The sequence below is a fragment of the Gymnodraco acuticeps genome, unplaced genomic scaffold (assembly GCF_902827175.1).
Source record: "Gymnodraco acuticeps unplaced genomic scaffold, fGymAcu1.1, whole genome shotgun sequence".
Taxonomy (NCBI): Eukaryota; Metazoa; Chordata; class Actinopteri; order Perciformes; family Bathydraconidae; genus Gymnodraco; species Gymnodraco acuticeps.
Window position 1 is genome coordinate 94,022 of NW_022992348.1, and position 19,745 is coordinate 113,766.

The 19,745-nt window shown below is 44.7% G+C and overlaps 1 protein-coding gene across 1 annotated transcript in view; it reads right to left on the reverse strand.

Annotated features, from left to right (window-relative positions):
- Positions 1-7,423: 7,423 nt before the first annotated feature.
- cfap157 (cilia and flagella associated protein 157) overlaps positions 7,424-19,745 on the reverse strand; it is a 44,039-nt gene continuing 31,717 nt past the window's right edge. Inside the window, exons 4-7 of the mRNA XM_034208814.1 lie at positions 14,743-15,010; positions 14,527-14,654; positions 8,126-8,287; positions 7,424-7,839 (exon numbers count right to left, since the gene is read on the reverse strand). Coding sequence (XP_034064705.1) covers positions 7,743-7,839; positions 8,126-8,287; positions 14,527-14,654; positions 14,743-15,010 — 655 coding nt within the window. The 3' untranslated portion in view covers positions 7,424-7,742. The remainder of the gene's footprint in view (positions 7,840-8,125; positions 8,288-14,526; positions 14,655-14,742; positions 15,011-19,745) is intronic.

A 19,745-nucleotide genomic window follows, 5' to 3' on the forward strand; every position in this document is an offset into this window, starting at 1 on the left:
CAGGTCCAGGAGTCTCTACTGATCTATTTGGATGACGTGGTAGTATACTCCCCTGATTTTGACACCCACATTGAACACCTGGAGCAGGTTTTCGAAAAGCTGGCCGCACACGGCCTGAAGTTGCAGCCCCATAAATGCCACTTGTTTCGGAAAAAGGTCACCTACCTCGGACACGTCATCTCGAAGGACGGAGTATCCACAGACCCTGAAAAGACCGCCGCTGTAAGGAACTGGGCAACCCCTTCAACCATCAAGCAGGTACGGTCATTCCTTGGATTTGTAGGATATTACCATGGATTTGTGAAGGGCTTCTCCAAAATCGCTGCACCCCTTAACGCTCTCCTAGTAGGTTCTGCTAGCATGCGACAAGGGAAGAATGCCGTGGATTGGACTGCAGACTGCCAGGTGGCATTCGATGCTCTGAAGACTGCGTTGGTGAGTGCCCCAGTTTTGGCCTTTGCCGACTTCGCAAAGCCATTCCATCTCTACACTGATGCTAGCCTAGGAGGATTGGGGGCAGTGCTATCACAAGTACAGGATGGCAGGGAGAGGGTTATTGCTTATGCCAGCAGAAGCTTACACCCCACTGAAAGGAACGACAACAATTACAGTTCATTCAAACTGGAGTTTTTGGCCCTCAAGTGGGCTGTCACTGAGAAATTCTAAGACTATTTGTGGGGCAACAAATTCCTGGCTTTTACAGACAATAACCCACTTGTCCACCTGAACACAGCACACTTAGGTGCCACTGAACAGCGGTGGGCAGCCCAGCTGGCAAACTTTAACTTTGACTTGAAATATCGCCCTGGCTCTGCAAACCAGAATGCTGATCTTTTGTCCAGGTTGCCACAAGACGCAGAACCCACCCAGCAGACCCAAGCAGAAACAGCAGTGGTGGAATTGTAGGACACCCCTGAAACTGAAGACCATTGGAAGCATTGTCAGGAAGGAGACCAAGCACTGGTCCAAGTGAAGGGGTGGGTGGCAAGAGGACACTTCCCACTACCTGAGGAAAGGAAAGCCAGTCAGCCTGCAGTAAAACGTCTCTTGCGAGAATGGAGCCGGTTATACATCCAGGAAGGTGTGTTGAAGCGGAAAACCCAAGAGCGTCATACTGGGCTGAACCTCTCCCAAATTGTGGTGCCCACTGGCAAGACACAGGAGCTGGATCTGGCAGGTGGTAGGATCTGCCCGCCCTACCACCTGCCCTCTGGACCCTATCCCTTCAAACCTCCTTCAGACTATCGCTCCTGATATTCTACCGTTTCTCACCCATTTCATCAACACTTCTCTAACTTCTGGTCACTTTCCAAACAGTCTCAAGGAGGCAAGAGTAAACCCTCTCCTAAAGAAACCCACTCTCAACCCGTCTGATGTTATAAACTACAGGCCTGTCTCTCTCCTCCCGTTCCTGTCTAAATCACTTGAACGCGCTGTCTTTAAACAACTCTCCTGTTATCTCAATCAGAACAACCTTCTGGATCCGCACCAGTCTGGTTTCAAGGCAGGTCACTCCACAGAAACTGCTCTCATTGCTGTCACGGAGGAACTGCACACCGCCAAAACTGCATCCCTCTCCTCTGTCATCATCCTTTTGGACCTGTCTGCTGCATTCGACATGGTGAATCATGAGATCCTCCTTCGCACTCTCCAAAAACTTGGAGTTTCAGGCTCTGCACTTTCCCTCCTCACCTCATACCTGAAAGACCGTACCTACAGGGTGACTTGGAGAGGGTCTGAGTCCGACCGTTGTCAATTAACTACGGGGGTCCCTCAGGGCTCTGTTCTTGGTCCCCTCCTCTTCTCCCTGTACACAAACTCGCTCGGATCAGTCATTAGCCCGCATGGTTTTTCTTACCACTGCTACGCTGACGACACCCAATTAATTCTGTCCTTTCCCCGCTCAGAGACCCAGGTCGTTGCACGCATCTCTGCTTGTCTAGCTGACATCTCTCAGTGGATGTCTGCTCACCACCTCAAGCTCAACCTTGACAAGACTGAGCTGCTCTTCCTCCCGGGAAAAGATTGTCCCACTCTTGACCTAACAATCAACATCGGCACCTCAGTTGTTTCCCCGACTCAGACTGCAAGGAATCTGGGTGTGACCCTAGATAACAACCTGTCCTTCACTGCAAACATCGCTGCTACAACCCGTTGCTGCAGATACACGCTTTACAACATCAGGAAGATACGTCCCCAGCTGACTCAGAAAGCGACTCAGGTTCTGGTCCAGGCTCTCGTCATCTCACGCCTAGACTACTGCAACTCCCTCCTGGCTGGTCTACCTGCATGTGCCATCCGACCTCTGCAGCTCATCCAGAATGCAGCGGCTCGTCTGGTCTTCAACCTTCCTAAATTCTCCCACACCACGCCGCTCCTCCGCTCCCTTCACTGGCTTCCGGTAACTGCTAGAATCCACTTCAAGACACTGGTACTTGCTTACCATGCTGCGAATGGATCTGGCCCTTCCTACATCCAGGACATGGTTAAACCGTACACCCCAGCGCGTGCACTACGCTCTGCATCAGCCAAACGACTCGTTGCGCCCTCGCTGCGAGGGGGACCCAAGTTCCCATCGGCGAAAACACGTGGGTTTGCTGTCCTGGCTCCAAGATGGTGGAATGAGCTCCCCATTGACATCAGGACGGCAGATGGCTTGCACATCTTCCGGCGCAAACTGAAAACTCATCTCTTTCGACTCCACTTCGAGCGTTAGAACTATTAACGAAGCACTTTTATACTAATAAAGGACTGGCTTACCTAAAGCCAGTTGAGTAGCACTTGAAATGTTTGGCTCTATGAAACCTGATGTACTTATATGATTCTGTTTTCTTCAAGGTTGTGTCTTCCTGGTCGAATGCACTTATTGTAAGTCGCTTTGGATAAAAGCGTCAGCTAAATGCAATGTAATGTAATGTAAATGTAATGTGGGAAAAGTATCACCAAGCCTCAGGACACATGGGCATAACCAAGATCGATGCTCTGCTGAGGAAGACTTTCTACTGGGTAGGGATGGGAACTGACCTACAGACATGGGCGTCCAATTGTGCGAGCTGCACCCAACAGAAAAAGGGCCCAGAGGTAAGAACACCTTTGGTTCCTATCCTAACATCATACCCTTTGGAAATTGTCTCAATCAACTACCTGTCTCTTGGCCGGCATGGCGACACTTATCTATTGGTTATGACTGACCTTTTCACAAAGTATGGATGGGCTATCCCTACAAAAGACCAGACGGCAGCCACCACAGCTCGTGTTCTCTGGCGACACCTCATCCAGCCATGGGGTTGCCCAGAACGTATCCTGTCTGACCAAGGGGGAGCCTTTGAGTCAAACCTGGTAGCACAGCTGTGCAGCCTTTATGGGTGTGTGAAGGTCCGAACCACACCCTACAGGCCCCAAGGAAACGGGGCCTGTGAAAGATTTAACAAGACTCTGTTGTCTCTTCTAGGATCATTGAGCTTGGCGGACCAAGTACACTGGCCAGACCACTTGCCTTCTCTGCTCCAGATGTATAACAATACCACTCATGAGACGACTGGAATGACCCCACATTTTGTAATGTTTGGCCGGCATGCCCGCCTGCCTGTTGAAACTGTGGTGAGAGCACCACCACTGACTCAGAGACATGACCTGGTAGGCTGGGTACATCAGCATAACCTGACCTTGCAGAGAGTCTACAAACAAGTGGCAGCAAGCACCAAAGCAAACAGACTGCGAGACAAGGACAGGTACGATCGGAAAGCAAAGCACCTCCCCTTGTTACCCGGAGAGCGGGTGCTGTTGCGAAATTTCCGCCGCAGAGGGGAGGGAAAGTTGGCGCCCCACTGGCAGCCCCAACTCTATGTTGTTCATGATCAACTACGCCCCGGCCTGCCAGTTTTCCAGATCAGGCCAGAAGGAAAAGAAGGCCCTATTAAGACAATCCATCTTAGGCCTTGCCCTTTCGATCCACCTGAAGTACCACATCATGCCCCAGAGATTGAAACAAACTCAATCTTCCCCAATTCGCTACTTTCCCTGTTGTTGCCTTTGACCCTTGTGCCCATAGTAATTGCTCCTCCCACAGGTCCCGTAGGAGAGGACCCTGTGGCCCCACAAGAGCAGAGAAATGCATCACCCCTACGAAGGTCTCAGAGGCAAAACAGGGGTAGGCCTCCAGACAGGTATGGACAGTAAGATTGTCGGGACGACAACTGTTAAAGGGGGGAGGAGTGTCACAAAGTGAATAAAGTCAGTATGTTAGACAGTGGGACGGATGGTTAAACCTTTTATATAATTGTTGCATGTTACATATAGTGTTGTGATTTTAATGTTGTGCGCTATTTAGCGATGAACTCTTTTTATTTACATGCTTGTTTAACCTCCTCAACGAACTGTCACAACAAAGACACAGACACTGTTGATTGACACACCGGCACCCAGTGAAAATCAGCGATCTCATTCGCCAGTTGCCAAATCCACTCCCCCATAAATACGCCGACTACCTGCTAGACGGCAGCTATTCTTCTCTTGACAGTTGCTGCCTCACCTCGCCGCAGATCGGACCGGATCGGATCCCTCCTCCTGCTCCTCCTCACCTCGCAGCAAATCGGACCGGATCGGATCCCTCCTGCTCCTCCTCACCTTGCAGCAAATCGGACCGGATCGGATCCCTCCTGCTCCTCCTTACCTCGCCGCAGATCGGACCGGACCCTCCTCTAACCATCGGATTCAACGCTGAAACAAACTCCAGATAAAGGGAAGTGGCTATTTCTCCTGCTTTTGGGCGTCTAGTTTTACGTCACGAAAGTTACATTGTTGTCGCCTCCCCTGAGTCTCCTTGTGTTGTTTACCGAGGGCTCCGCGACCAGAGGCTGACGGACAGAGTGCGGCGGGCCGGCAACGTGGAAATCCTGGCACTGGATTTCCTGGAAGGGACTTGAACCTTGCACTTCTGCCTGGCAAAAACCCGGAGTTGAGTTCGCTTCCAAGCGGACAGGACTTTCAGGATTTGATCAGCCCCTGCTAGAACTGTAATTCTTAAGTAACTGGTTTATATTTATTGAACATTATTTTAACCTTACGTTATTTTAAGTATTTATCAAAGGAGTGTTTTTATGGTAACTTTGTACAAATAAACCATTTTACACCTATTGTGCTGTCCTTCTCGCTGTATTGGTGTGGCCGGGAATCCGAATCTTTTAATATAAATTTGATGTTAACAGGCCTCACTAGGCTGTTACACTAGGAGTAAGGCCTCCCATCAGAGACCTGCGGGATTGCTCCAACCCCTTCCTATTCCAAGTCGACCCTGTTCTCATATTGCTCTGGACTTGGTCACCGGCCTACCCCCCTCACAAGGTAACACAACTATTCTAACTGTTGTTGACCGTTTTTCCAAATGTACCCATTTCGTAGCCCTGCCCAAGCTCCCCTCAGCCCTGGAGACCTCCCGACTACTCACCCAGCATGTTTCCCGTCTGCATGGAATCCCGGCTGACATCGTGTCCGACCGTGGCCCCCAATTCACCTCTCAGGTTTGGAAGACGTTTTGTCATTCTCTTGGTGCATCTGTCAGTCTAACCTCTGGATATCATCCCCAGTCCAACGGCCAAACTGAAAGGGCCAATCAGGACCTGGAATCTGCTCTCCGCTGCATAGCCAACCGGAATCAATCTACCTGGAGCTCCCATCTACCCTGGGTAGAATATTCCCACAATTCCCTCACCTCTTCTGCTACTGGTCTCGCTCCATTCGAAGCCTCTTTAGGGTACCAGCCACCCCTGTTTCCCGAAGAGGAGAATGAGTTGGCTGTTCCATCCATCCAGCAACATGTTCTTCGGTGCCGTAAGATCTGGAGAGACACTCACTCAGCTCTCCTCCGGACTTCCGCCAAAAACCAACAATCTTCCAACCGCCATAGACATGTCGCTCCCCCTTACGCCCCCGGAGAATCTGTTTGGTTGTCTTCCAAAAATATCCCCCTCCTTACCGAGTCCAAGAAGTTGTCCCCTCGGTTTATTGGCCCCTTCCCCATTGTGCGCATAATTAACCCCTCTGCTGTCTGCCTGAAGCTCCCCAGAACCATGAAGATCCATCCCACTTTTCACGTGTCCCAGATCAAGCCAGTTCACACCAGCGACCTGTGCCCTCCAACCGTTCCCCCTCCTCATCGATGATCATCCTGCCTACACCGTACGTCGACTTATGGATGTCAGGCGTCGGGGCAGGGGCTTGCAATACTTGGTTGATTGGGAGGGTTACAACCTTGAGGAACGTTGCTGGGTTCTTCGGTCACGGATCATGGACCCTGTCATGGTGAGGGAGTTCCACAGGGCACACCCTGACACGCCTGGTGGTCGCCAGGAGGCTCCCGTTGAGGGGGAGGGGGGGGGGATACTGTGAGGATCTTCAGTGCTACCTCCTTCTTTTCCCTTTTTTTGTGTTTGTTGTTGTCTGTCTGTCTTCCTGGCTGGGCGTGGCTGACCTACTTTCGATTCCCGCCAACTCACCTCCTCAGCTGTTGCTCATCACTCTGATTCAACTACTCACCTACACCTGCTTATATACCCGGTTTTCGTCATCCAGTATTCACCAGTTCGTCGTCTCACCACAGTGGTAATACGTCTTGGTATTTAGCTCTTAGCAAAACCTAATCTCAGTGTTCCTGTAAATCCTCACCTTGTGCTCTCTCTGTTCAGAATCCATCTGCCTACTCCTCTGCCTGCCACGTCCAGCCACCAACCCCTCGTCTGTGTTCCTCCGTGCTTCCACGCACACCTGCCCCAGCCTGCTTGCTCTCGTCAGCTCTGGATCCCTGGCTTACCTCGCCTGTGTCCCTCCGTTCCACTGGATCCCCGGCTTCGGACCTCCGCTCCACCTCCGGAGATACTCCCTGACCCTGGACATTGTGAATATCAATTCCCTCAGCTGTTCAGCATCACCGGTTTTGGAAATAAAGCCTTTTGTTTCTTAAACTTCAGTCTCCTCTCAATAGTGTTCAGTATTGTGGGTTCACACCTGTAAACTCTCGGAGAGCGTAACAATATTACTGCCAAAAGTCACGTGAGTGAGTCATGTGACTTTTGGCAGTAATATTCCGGCGTGAGAAGAAAAAAACCTATGCTGAATTTGTCTCTGAAACATGATTTATGAGAAATGTTATGTGTTTGTTTGATTGATAGCCTACGTTTTGTCTTTGCAAAACTAAATGCATTAGTTTGTAGATGGTGGTATTTGCAAACCACATTGTGTTTGTTAGTGAATCATGAGGCATTTGTAAAACCTGTTTAGTTTGTTTGTGGAGTTATGGCAGGAAATGAGCTCCATAGGGTTTGTACTCCCTTCTCTGAACCAGCTAAGCAGAAAAATGCTATTAAACAAAAAGGATGCATTATTATTAATTGGGGTATTCACACCAGCTCCAACATTGAATCTCATTCACATTATTACACAAACTAAAGTTATTTGTTTTGTCAGGAACCAAAACATATTTATTTGTGATATTTCAGATTTGGGCACTTTCATAAGAAGGCAGCATTCAATACAGAAACATGAAATTACACTTTCAACTGACAATGTGTTACTTGAATGAAGAAAGATCACAATTATTATTTCGATTAAGAAAACAGATTCCTATGATGGAGTCGACTCATACACTCTTTATTTCTTTAACTGTAACATATACTTTTATATGAAAGGACTAGATCCTTTCTATTCTGGAGATATGGAGGGGGAATAGGGAATAAGATGTGTGTCTGTTATTTGGGTTTAGTGGTGGGGTTTCTGGAGGTCAGAGGTGCGGCAGCTGAAGCGCTGAGGTTTATGGAGCGATCTGTTTTCTGACTGGAAGGCTTCCTGAGGGGGGGAGGAAGAGCCACAGAAGATACAAAATAAGCATATTGAAGAACACATTTACAACCAACTGAATCTTCTAAAAAAGAAAATGAATCATTGCAAAATAGGATTAGGGTTTCATTGTTACACAGTGATTGAAGTGCTATTGCTTGCAAAATAAGGTGAACGATGCGTTCAAATCTGTATTATTTGTAAAATGGATACAAAATGTCTCATAAGATGTGTTATTCTTTCACCAGAGCCAGTTAACAGGACTACACACTGCAGACCCAGCAGATGAACAGACCTGAGCAGAGGCCCCTGGGGGCTGCTGGACCCGGCGGCTCCCCTCCTGGAGGGGGTGTGTTTGTGCTTCCGGGTGGGGGGTGGGGGTACGAGGCCTGGACCAGCCGGGTTTTGGAGAGCAAGCTCAAACTGAAAAGTCTGAGCTTGATTCAGGGTCAAATCTCTGTAAAGACACAAGGTGATGATGATGATGATGATGATGAGCAGAAATCTCTCTGCGGAGGGCATTACATTACAGGTCATCTAACTGTTGCTTTTATCCATAGTAACTTACAAACACTTTTAATAGCAACAACTTTTCACTAAATAACATAATTGTACTGTGATCGTGATTGGATATTCTCCCAAATAAATGTACCAACATTTGTCATTAAGAATACTCAAGTATTTATTTATGTAATTGATGGCCACTAGTGTCAAATGTAGATCAAAGAGTCACTCATAAGAGTGTAGGAATACTCTGTTACAGTAAAAGTCCTGCATTCAAGATGTTACTCAAGTAAAAGTAGAAAAGTAATGGCATCAAAATATACTTAAAGTACCAAAAGTAAAAGTAGTCGTTGTGCAGTTTGGTCCATTTCAGAATAATATATATGATATGTTTTATAATGATTGATCATGAAAGTGTTCTCAAAGCTGGTAAAGGTGCAGCTAGTTTGAATGACTTTGTATACTGCAGGGTAGCTGGTGGATTTACTCCAGGTGGAACTAAAGTCTGATTTAACACTTGATTATATTTCACATCATTCATCCACATCTGTGAAGTAACTAAAGGTATTAAATACATATAGTGGAGTAGAAGTACAGGATTAACCTCTGAACTGCAGTGGAGTAGAAGTACAATGTAGCATAAAATGAGTACCTCAAATGTTTACCTAAGAACAGTACTTGAGTACATAGTAACTTCCCACCTCTGGAAACTTAACATTTTCTTTTGGTTTATTTTAACAATGTGATCACATGATTCCTTACGATATTGTTGCAGATCTACCATAAGCTAGCTAGCTAACATAGCTAACCAAGTCATTTCAAATATACTGACAAACACAGTTATGAAACAGACTGCCAACAGAGACATCTGGCCTGCTTTATAATCCTGAACGTCAACAAGCGCTTCTTTTCCAGCTGTGTGCGTCACTTTTTAGTGTCCCCGTTTCCGTTGTGATTTGAGCTTCTTGCTGTGTTTTGAATATTATTTGCAGCTATTGTTTTTGCAGCGTTTTGTCATACTGTTGCATATGATGAACACAGTTGGATGTGGACAGAACAGATGTTATTTGCATAAGGCAAGGCAAGGCAAGGCAAGTTTATTTATATAGCACTTTTCAACACAAGGCAATTCAAAGTGCTTTACAAAAAATGAAAGAGATTAAGAAAATGGCATTTAAAATCAGTCATTAAAAAGAAAAGCTAATAAAATAAACATTAAAAGAAAAATACATGGATAAAAGTTACAGTGCAGTCAATTAAACATTAAAAGAAAAAAAGTACATGGATAAAAGTTACAGTGCAGTCTAAGATATGAATAGTTCAATTAAAAGCAGCGACAAAAAGAAAAGTCTTCAGCCTGGATTTAAAAGTAGTCAGAGTTGCAGCGGACCTGCAGGTTTCTGGGAGTTTGTTCCAGATATTTGGAGCATAATAACTGAACGCTGCTTCTCCATGTTTAGTTCTGACTCTGGGGACAGAAAGCTGACCAGTCCCTGAAGACCTGAGAGATCTGGATGGTTCATCATTTAGCAGGAGGTCAGAAATGTATTTTGGGCCTAAACCATTCAGTGCTTTATAAACCAGCAGCAGTATTTTGAAATCTATTCTTTGACACACAGGAAGCCAGTGTAAAGACTTCAGAACTGGAGTGATGTGATCCACTTTCTTAGTGTTAGTGAGGACTCGAGCAGCAGCGTTCTGAATTAGCTGCAGCTTTCTAATAGATTTTTTAGTGAGACCTGTGAAGACACCATTACAGTAGTCCGGTCTACTGAAGATAAAAGCATGGACAAGTTTTTCCAAATCCTGCTGTGACATTATTCTTTTAATCCTAGATATATTCTTTAGGTGATAGTAGGCTGATTTAGTAACTGTTTTAATGTGACTGTTGAAACTCAGGTCAGAGTCCATGACTACACCTAGATTTCTGGCTTTATCTGTTGTTTTGAACATTGCAGACTGAAGCTCAGCGCTAACTTTTATACGTTCTGCCTTGGCTCCAAAAACCATTACCTCAGTTTTATCTTTGTTTAATTGGAGAAAGTTCTGACACATCCAGTCATTGATTTGTTCAATGCACTTACTCAGTGTTTGAATTGGAGCATAGTCTCCTGGTGAAATTGTTACGTAAATTTGTGTGTCATCTGCATAGCTATGGTAACTTATTTTGTTGTTCTTCATTATCTGAGCCAGTGGTAGCATGTAGATGTTTAAGAGAAGAGGCCCCAAGATGGAGCCTTGAGGAACCCCACATGTCATATTTGTCAACTCAGATGTGTATTTACCTATAGAAACAAAGTTGTTTCTGTCCTTTAAGTAGGATTCAAACCAATTCAGAACTGTTTCCGAAAGTCCCACCCAGTTTTCCAGTCGGTCTAGTAATATGCTGTGGTCAACAGTGTCAAACGCAGCACTGAGATCTAATAATACTAACACTGAAGTTCTGCCACTGTCTGTGTTTAAGTGGATGTCATTAAAGACCTTTACAAGAGCAGTCTCAGTGCTGTGGTTTGGACGAAAGCCTGACTGGAACACATCGAAACAGTCATTTAAATGCAAGAAATTACTCAACTGTTGAAAAACAACTTTTTCAATGATTTTACCTAGAAATGGGAGGTTTGATATGGGCCTGTAATTGTTCATTACTGTAGCATCTACATTATTCTTTTTTAAGAGCGGTTTAATGACTGCAGTTTTCAGGGCCTGTGGAAAAATACCTGAGTGAAGAGATTTGTTTACTATATGAAGTAGATCTGAGGCCATGCAAGGCAAAACATCTTTGAAAAATCCTGTTGGAATAATATCAAGGCAGCAGGAGGAGGATTTCAGAAGTTGAATAATGTCCTCTAGGTTTTTATCATTAATCTGATGGACTTGTGTCATGGTGTTTGAATTGATGTTAAGTGGACACAGAGACAACACATTTGCTGTTCCTGATGCAGAGGCACTGACTGCTTGTCTGATTTTCTGAATGTTGTCAGTGAAGAAGGCAAAATCATTGCACGCCCTGGTGGATAGAAATTCAGAGGCTACTGACACTGGGGGGTTAGTTAGTCTGTCGACGGTAGCAAACAAGGCACGTGCGTTGTTTTTGTTTTTGGTAATGATGTCAGAGAAGAACGATTGTCGTGCGTTTTTCAATTCCAAATTATAAAGGCCAAGTCTCTCTTTATAGATTTCAAAGTGAACCTGGAGATTTGTTTTTCGCCACCTGCGTTCAGCTTTTCGACATTCTCTTTTTTCTGTTTTCACGGTCATGGCCTTTCTCCATGGAGATATTTTCTTGACAGACACTTCCTTTAACCTAGTTGGAGCAATGGCATCTATAACATTTTTAATTTTTGAATTAAAATGATCTACTAGCTCATTTACTGAGATGTTGGCAGGGGCAAGTGTGGAAGAAAAATTCTGAGTAAACATTTCCCTAGTATTTTCAGTTAAATATCGCTTTGTGGTTACCTCTTTTTGAACATTTTTGTGAACAGAAATAGAGCTCTCAAAGAAAACACAGGAATGGTCAGAGAGTGCAACATTAGAGATATTCAGACCCTTTGAGATAATTAAGTCCAGAGTGTGCCCCTTATTGTGCGTGGGCTCCGTCACATGCTGAGTCAGTCCATAGCTATCAAGAACACAAAACAGTTCTTTAGCCCCTCTGTCCTGGGGGTTGTCAATATGGATGTTAAAATCACCAACAATGACTAGACGGTCAAAGTCAATACACACTATAGACAGCAGTTCAGTAAAGTCATCAAAAAAGCTTGCACAGTATTTGGGGGGTCTATAGATATTTAGGAACAGAGCTCGAGAGGAGCATTTCAGCTGAAGGGCCACATATTCAAAAGAATCAAAGTTCCCATAAGATGTCTTCCTGCATTGAAGGGAATCATTGAACAGAATAGCAACTCCACCCCCTTTCTTATGCATTCTTTCCTGACTCATAAAACTAAAGTTGGGAGGGGTTGATTCGATAAGAACAGCTGCACTGTTATTTTGTTCAATCCAAGTTTCTGTTAAAAACATAAAATCGAGATTGTGCTCAGTGATAAAATCATTGATTAAAAATGTTTTTCCTGCCAAAGACCTGACATTTAATAAAGCTAGTTTAAGTTTGTTAAACACACTATCAGTCATGTTTTTTGTAACAAGCTGTGGCTGACATGGAATCACTGCTAAATTAGATACACTCACACAAACGTTTGAGTGCTTCCTGTTTCTATGATTCACCGCTCTTAATCTATTACCTATCAACACAGATATCGAAAAAGCTACTGGCAGGCAGGGCCCCGACATGTCCTGGAAAGAGTTGAGAGTGCCATACGCCCTTGAGCCTGGACCATCACATATCAGTAAGAGTTTGTTGTGTTTTGTACACACACATCCTTATCAGGCTTTGGAGACTGCAGATGCCCCCTCGAAGGGAGGGGAGGTGGTCGACGTAGGCACGGTGATGGAGACGGGCGAGATGGTGCGAGGGTAGAGGACATGCTGCCAGGGGGGGAAGGTGGTTGACGTAGGCGCGGTGATGAGGACGGGGGAGATGGTACGCGTCTCCGCGGTGATTTTGGTGGGCGTCGTTGAGGAGCGGGGGTAAAGGACATGGTGCCTTTCTCCTGTTTTGATTCCTCTTGCCGCTTGTCCTTGGCAGAGGGAACAGATTGATGCTCCTGACTTGTTCAGGCAAACTCCATTTGCCTTGAAAAGATGTCTGCGATCCCAGAAAAAGTTAAAATTGTCAATAAAATGAACAGAATGGTCAGTACAGGCCGTTGAAAGCCAGGTGTTCAGTGCAAACAATCTGCTGAATCTCTCCACTCCTCTTCTGACTGGCGGTAGAGGGCCACTGATGAACACCTCTGCATTTAGAGAGCTGGCAGTTTCCAACAAACATTTAAAGTCTTCTTTCAGCACTTCTGACTGTTGTTTCACAACATCATTTGTTCCAATGTGCAGTACCACATTCTTCACAGTCGGATGTTCAGCCCCAATATGCAGGATTTTCTCAGCCAAGTCAGAGACCACATCCTTGGGAAAACAGAGTACTTTGGTGTTGTTCTTATTACACAGACCTTTTACATCTCTCACAGCAGAGTCACCCACAATCAGAGTTTCAGGCCCAGTCGTTAGCTTTCCCTCTAGCCTTTTACTTTTGGAGTAGCTATTGGTCCTTACCCTGCTGTGTGAAGAGGACAGGTTATCCAGGTCATCAGATCTCCGGTTCTCGGTCAGCGGAGCGTATCTGTTCTGGATTGGCACACTTGGTGGTTTAGGAGGATTGTTTGTAATTCTCCCTTTAGCAGCTGTCCACTGCTGTTTCCTAGTATGAATAGGGGTTGAAGAGGCGCTCTTCCTGGGTGATAACAATGCAGGCCAGCCGGTCGCATCACAGATTTCGGAGCTCTGGGCTCTGCCTGTTATCCGTCCTCCCAAATCCCATGGAAATGATTTACTCTTAGGCTTTGCACCCAGAGAGTTCCAGGGAGGACTACCACTTGTAGATGTATTACCCGGTACACAGCCCTCCTGTTCCTTGGAATCCTTGTAGCTGCTAACTAGCTGTGAGTTAGCATACCCTTCTCCATTATTTTGCAACACTGGTAAAGTCGTGTCATTCCCATGACATAGTCCATTCACTTCCACGTTAACTTCCAACCGTTGCATTTTCATTTCCAACACAGCCATCTTCTGTATAAGTTTCTGGAAGTCATCTGTAGAGAACGGAGGCATTTTGCTACCAACTAGCTAAATAGCATGCAGTAGCCTACCAGGCTTTAGCTGTTGCTAGGCCACGCTATTGTAAGACTGACGTCGTCGTAAAAATGTTGAAATATGGCTGAAACCCTCCGTCTATTTACGAAGATGAACTGTCCCAGTGATAAGTTAATGTCCAGGAGCCGCTGCTCGAAGTTTTCAGAGAATAAGAATAGGAAAATCAGCATAAAAAGTAAGCAGAGGCAAGAGCAAGCAGAAAAGCGTCTGCACTGTAAGAAAGATAAGCAAGCAAGATAACATTATTAAGATAACATAACATTATTATTATTATTATTTGTATTATCATTACATTTTTATATTGTTCATTTGTTCCACCAGTTAAGGTCTGCGTCATTCTTTTATTGAGCTTAGGTGATATTGGTCATACCAATAAAGCTTATTTGAATATAATTCGTTTTTGAATCTGTAAGTGAGCCTGACCTGAGTGCCTCCATCTCCCCCAGGACTCCTGTTTGTTTGGTGTGGAGCTGCTCCACCTCCTGCTCCTGCTGACAGTCTTTCAGCTCCGCCTGCAGCTGCTGACACTTCTCTGTGAGCTGTTCCACCACCTGATGGAGGATCAATATCATGTATGCAAACATCATTGAGTTAAAATGTTGACTACATCAGCAGCATGCAGATGCGTGTTCCTCTCACCTTCTTGTGGACGCAGCTCTGGCGGGACGTCTCTCTGAGCATCTCCTCCAGGTTCTCCACCTCCACCCTGAGCCGACCCTTACGGTCCCGCAGGGCGAAGTTCTCTTCCATCAGGTCGTGGTTCTGCTCTGACAGCTGGCTGATCAGACTCCTAACCTCAACGTTCTCCTGGAGTGCCGACCTGGCTGCCTCCGGGACCTTCTGCTCCACCAGCTGCTGCACCTCCGCCGCCATGACCGCCACGTGGCTCTCCATCTCCTTCTCTAACCTATAGGGTAAACGTTTAGGGACAGCTTATTTTATAGAAGCTTGAGAATAGATTTTTACCACGCTTACCTGCTTTATTTGTATGTTATTTTTCTTCATGCTGTGATAGTACGTTACAAGAACGTGGTGCAAAAATGAGTCTTAAAACCTGGTAATGAGTCAGCATTTTACCACCTCTGGTTCCCTTGTCTCAGAGTCAACTAATCCTTTACGGTGTTGGTTAGATTCCCCAAATAAGGTCTGTGGTTTACACAAGCTGACAAGAGATGTTCACGATTTGTTCTCCGACATAAAATATGTCAGTAAATGCTCCACTGGTGAATGTCTGAAGCTTCTATGTGTCATAAAGTATTCTTCTGGCTAATGTTCAGTCAATTGAGAATAAACTAGATGAACTTAGAAGTAGGATTGCTTTTCAACGGGACAAACTGTGAAGACCACTGAGACAAATGTAACATTTGTGATATTGGGCTATATAAATAAACATTGATTGATTGACCTTAAGAACTGTAACGTGATCATTTTCACAGAGACTTGGCTCAACCCCGCTATCCCGGACTCCCCTATTGTTCACTATATTTCGACTGGACTGTTAATTAAGGGGAAAGTAAGGGAGGTGGTGTGTGCGTCATGATAAACAATAACTGGTGCACAGATGTGGGGATTATTTCTTCGGGCTGTTCCCCTCATTTAGAGCACCTCATGATCACATGCCGGGCTATTCATCTGCCGAGAGAATTTTCATTGATTGTGATTACAGCAGTCTATATTCCGCCACACACTGACAACAACACAGCATTAGGTCAGCTGTTTGGTGTAATTGACAGGACAGAGACTTCACGGCCAGAGGCGGCTTTAATTGTGGCCAGGGATTTTAACACCGCCAATATAAAGAAAGTCCTGCCGAGATACGAGGGATGTAACGATAAACTCAACTCACGATACGATTAATAAATTATGACTGAATGATGTTCACAGCAAAAGTGCAACTGAAACTGTCAACGGTGCAACTGTATTATATCTTAAATAAGTAAAAGATACATAATTGGAATTTGAAAACAAATCCCACATCAAAACGACACATATTTCTTTTTATTTATGAATATTTTACTAATCACTCCCATTTTAAACTAATTTTTTTTATTTATTTACTGTCCTATAGTACACATTGGAATGATTTCTTACCTTGTTTTTTACAACTATATTAAATAGATAAAGGTGTGCATTGGAAATCATTGTTTACACAGATGACCAAACAATTTGAGATCCACTGAGATAACTTAGACTAAAGTTAAAGGAATGGTATGCTCATGACACTCATTTTTAAATAATTATCATCCGATAAAACAGACCAGTCTCTGCCAGTCTTTTTTTTTTTTTTAATCCGATGACATTATCAGTGATTTTAAACTGATTAATTACCGAAATAACATCAACACTGTGGGCGGCGCCATTTTATCGGACGTGACGTAAACCATGCGTTTGGTTTCGAGGACACGTTGATGTTCATGTTATTTACTGTAGTTACTCTCTTCAAATATGCCTCATTGTATCGCGAAACATTGCCACAATTCTGATAGGAACAATTCACGGAATGCTCGGTTCCATCTGTTGCCAAAAGGTAAGCGTAGGAAGTACGTTCGGAGGCAGTGGCTAGCGAAATGTGGCCGGCCCGAACCGAAAGATCCACAGGCGCATGTATGCAGCGAACATTTCAAGTTTCCGGACGACTACTATGAGAGTATGATAAAACATAACATGGGATTTATTGAACAACCATTACTTAATGGAGATGCAGTACCATCGGTCTTTCTGGTATCATCACCGACCAGGACACCAGTTCGGCCAGTTGAGAAATCGCCCTCTGCAAGTGTGAAGCGACGGAGGACCAGAAGTAGTGCTCGGAGTAAGAATAAGGTATGTTATGGCGCATTTCCATTGCAGCGGGTAGCCCCGTTTAAAACGTCCTTTATCGTCCAGGCCAGGCCAGTTTTTGGTGGCCTTTCCATATAGCGTAGTACCGGCTAGTGGGTATTTCCCCCCAGTTTTTCCGGCCCCATAAAATCGTGGTTCTAGGGCCAGGGACAACGAGGCTGAGTATGCTAAACTAGAGAGGGAATCGCTAGCAAGGGTGGTACTACATGCATACATATCTAGTAATCAAAATCATTGTATCTACTAAGTAGTACTAAGTAGGCTCGAACCTGTATGGCTGAATTCCCCCTTCCAATCTCTTCATATTGCTCAAAACTTCTTCCTCGGCTGACGAGTCCGAACTCAAATACTCCGCCATGTTTTCGTGTGTTTACAAAGTGAACGCATGGATGACGTCACGACCATCACGTGACTACTGAAAATGGGCAAAATGGCAGCGGCCTGACGGAATATACAGGTTTTGATAAAAAAGAGCTATAAAATAATTATTTAATGGGGAATATCGCTGATTTCTTCAGGGTATGGTTTAAACATAATGTTTCACTAAATACTGAAGTTTTGATTAATTATCTAATGAGTGGAGCATTCCTTTAAAGTGTTATCTAAACACTCAGAGAGTCCTTTACCTCACAGAGTTGTCAGTCGGACAGGAGAGAGCTCTCCCTCCACCTTGTTGTATTAACAGCTCTTTATACCCGTTAGCGCAGCTAGCACCAGATGCTAATAAGTAAAAACAATCCCAGTATTTGATGCGCGCTCTCTCTCGCTCGCTCACAGTCACAAAATGCGTTCGTGCCACACACAGAGGATGTGTGCTCCTCCGTGGAGATGACGGCTTGCGTTAAAAAGTGCCTACAGAGCAAACAGGTCCACAGACGATGCCATAGCACTAGGGCTGTGCGATTATGGCAAAAATCATAATCACGATTATTTGGGTCAATAATTGATATCACGATTATTTTGACGATTATTCATTGACCATTTATTGAACTTTAAAACAAATAATATTTGACCAATAAACAAGAACAAATATGTTGGAGCGCACTTCCAAAACCATACTAAACATATATTATTAATATGATAAATAAAAATAAATTAGACCAAAATAAATTAAATCAAATATGATGCAGTGCACTGTCACAACCTACTGAAAACTCCTTAACATATAGCCAACATTTTGGTAAAACATATTCATTATTCCACTCAGATTGGCCAACCGTCATGGTCCAGAAGTAACAGGAAATACATGTTGAACTACAATTTAAGACCAAATAAAAATGTTTAGGCCACCATGGCAAATGCTGGTAGGGCTGCTCATGTCATCTCTTAAAGATGTTTTGCAAGAAACAACAGCCTGTTTACATGGTCTGGTTTCAGAGATGAGCGCAGGCAGGTGAAAATATTGCCACCTGTACTGAAGACCCTCAGCCACGCTCCGACACATGTGACGCCGGCCAATCACAAAGCTTTGATGCGTTCAAGTGCATTATTTTGGCACAGGAAGATTATGTTACAGGACATTAACGATAAAACAGAATATTGTTGTTCTATTTTTAGACACATCTCGCGATCGACTGGTTGGGCACCCCTGGGTTAGACCATAGGTCTGTTGTGGTAGCAAAGTAGTCAGCTGAAGCCACATCTCTCTCAACTTCCCCACGGCATTTGTCATATAGTGCAGGCAGCGCAGACCTGCTGAAATAATACCGAGACGGCATCGCGTAACGCTTGTGCAACGTGTTGACAAGTTGCTTAAAGCCCTGGTTGCTAACAGTGCTAACTGGGCACATATCTTTAGCGATCTGAAATGTAATGACAAAGTACTTGCAAATAGTGGAAATAGTTTTACCCTTCTTTTTAACGAGTTGCTGCTCTTGTTCTGACATCTTCGCTCTCGCTGAACACTCACAACACATGTCACTCCCACGTGGCCGAGTGGGCTTTTAGGGAGGGGCGAAAGCGCACCCAGCAAAATAATCGTATTTTGTCAATTATGCTGTTTTCATAATCGTCGCAAACCATAATCGTAATCGCGATTAAAATACGATTTGTAATCCCCCCCCCCTCCACACTGCCCTCTCACAGCTGGACCAGAGGAACACATATGTGAGAATGCTGTTCATTGATTACAGTTCAGCCTTCAATACCATTGTGCCCTCCAAGCTGGTCATCAAGCTCAGAGACCTCGGGCTCAACATCGCCCTCTGTGACTGGATCCTGAACTTCCTGACGGGCAGACCCCAGGCAGTGCGGGTGGGAAACATCACATCCTCCACCCTGATCCTCAACACCGGAGCCCTTCAAGGCTGCGTGCTCAGCCCTCTCCTCTACTCCCTGTTCACTCACGACTGCGTGGCCACCAGAGATGTTCACAAGTCTTTTTTTGCAAGTCCAAGTCAAGTCTCAAGTCTTTGGTCACGAGTCCAAGTCAAGTCTCAAGTCTTTGTGGGGTGAGACTTGATCAAGTCTCAAGTCTTTGGTCACGAGTCCAAGTCAAGTCTCAAGTCTCTACAAAATAAAAGTCTCATGTCTCTTCTGGTTGTAATAAGCTTTCTATTGTCTGCTGCTATCCAGTCTGTTAAGAATACTGCACAGCTATATCTAAGACATTCAAAGCATTTACTGTATTATTATCACTCCTATATCTATTAGCATACAGTATCAGTACTGATTAGTTGTTTGTTATATGATCACTTTAAACAGGCTATTGCAATGCAATATGAGGACAAACATCACACTTTAGCTAAATGCAAACAACTTATAAGCAAAACACTTCAGAATCAAAAATCAGTATCACAAAT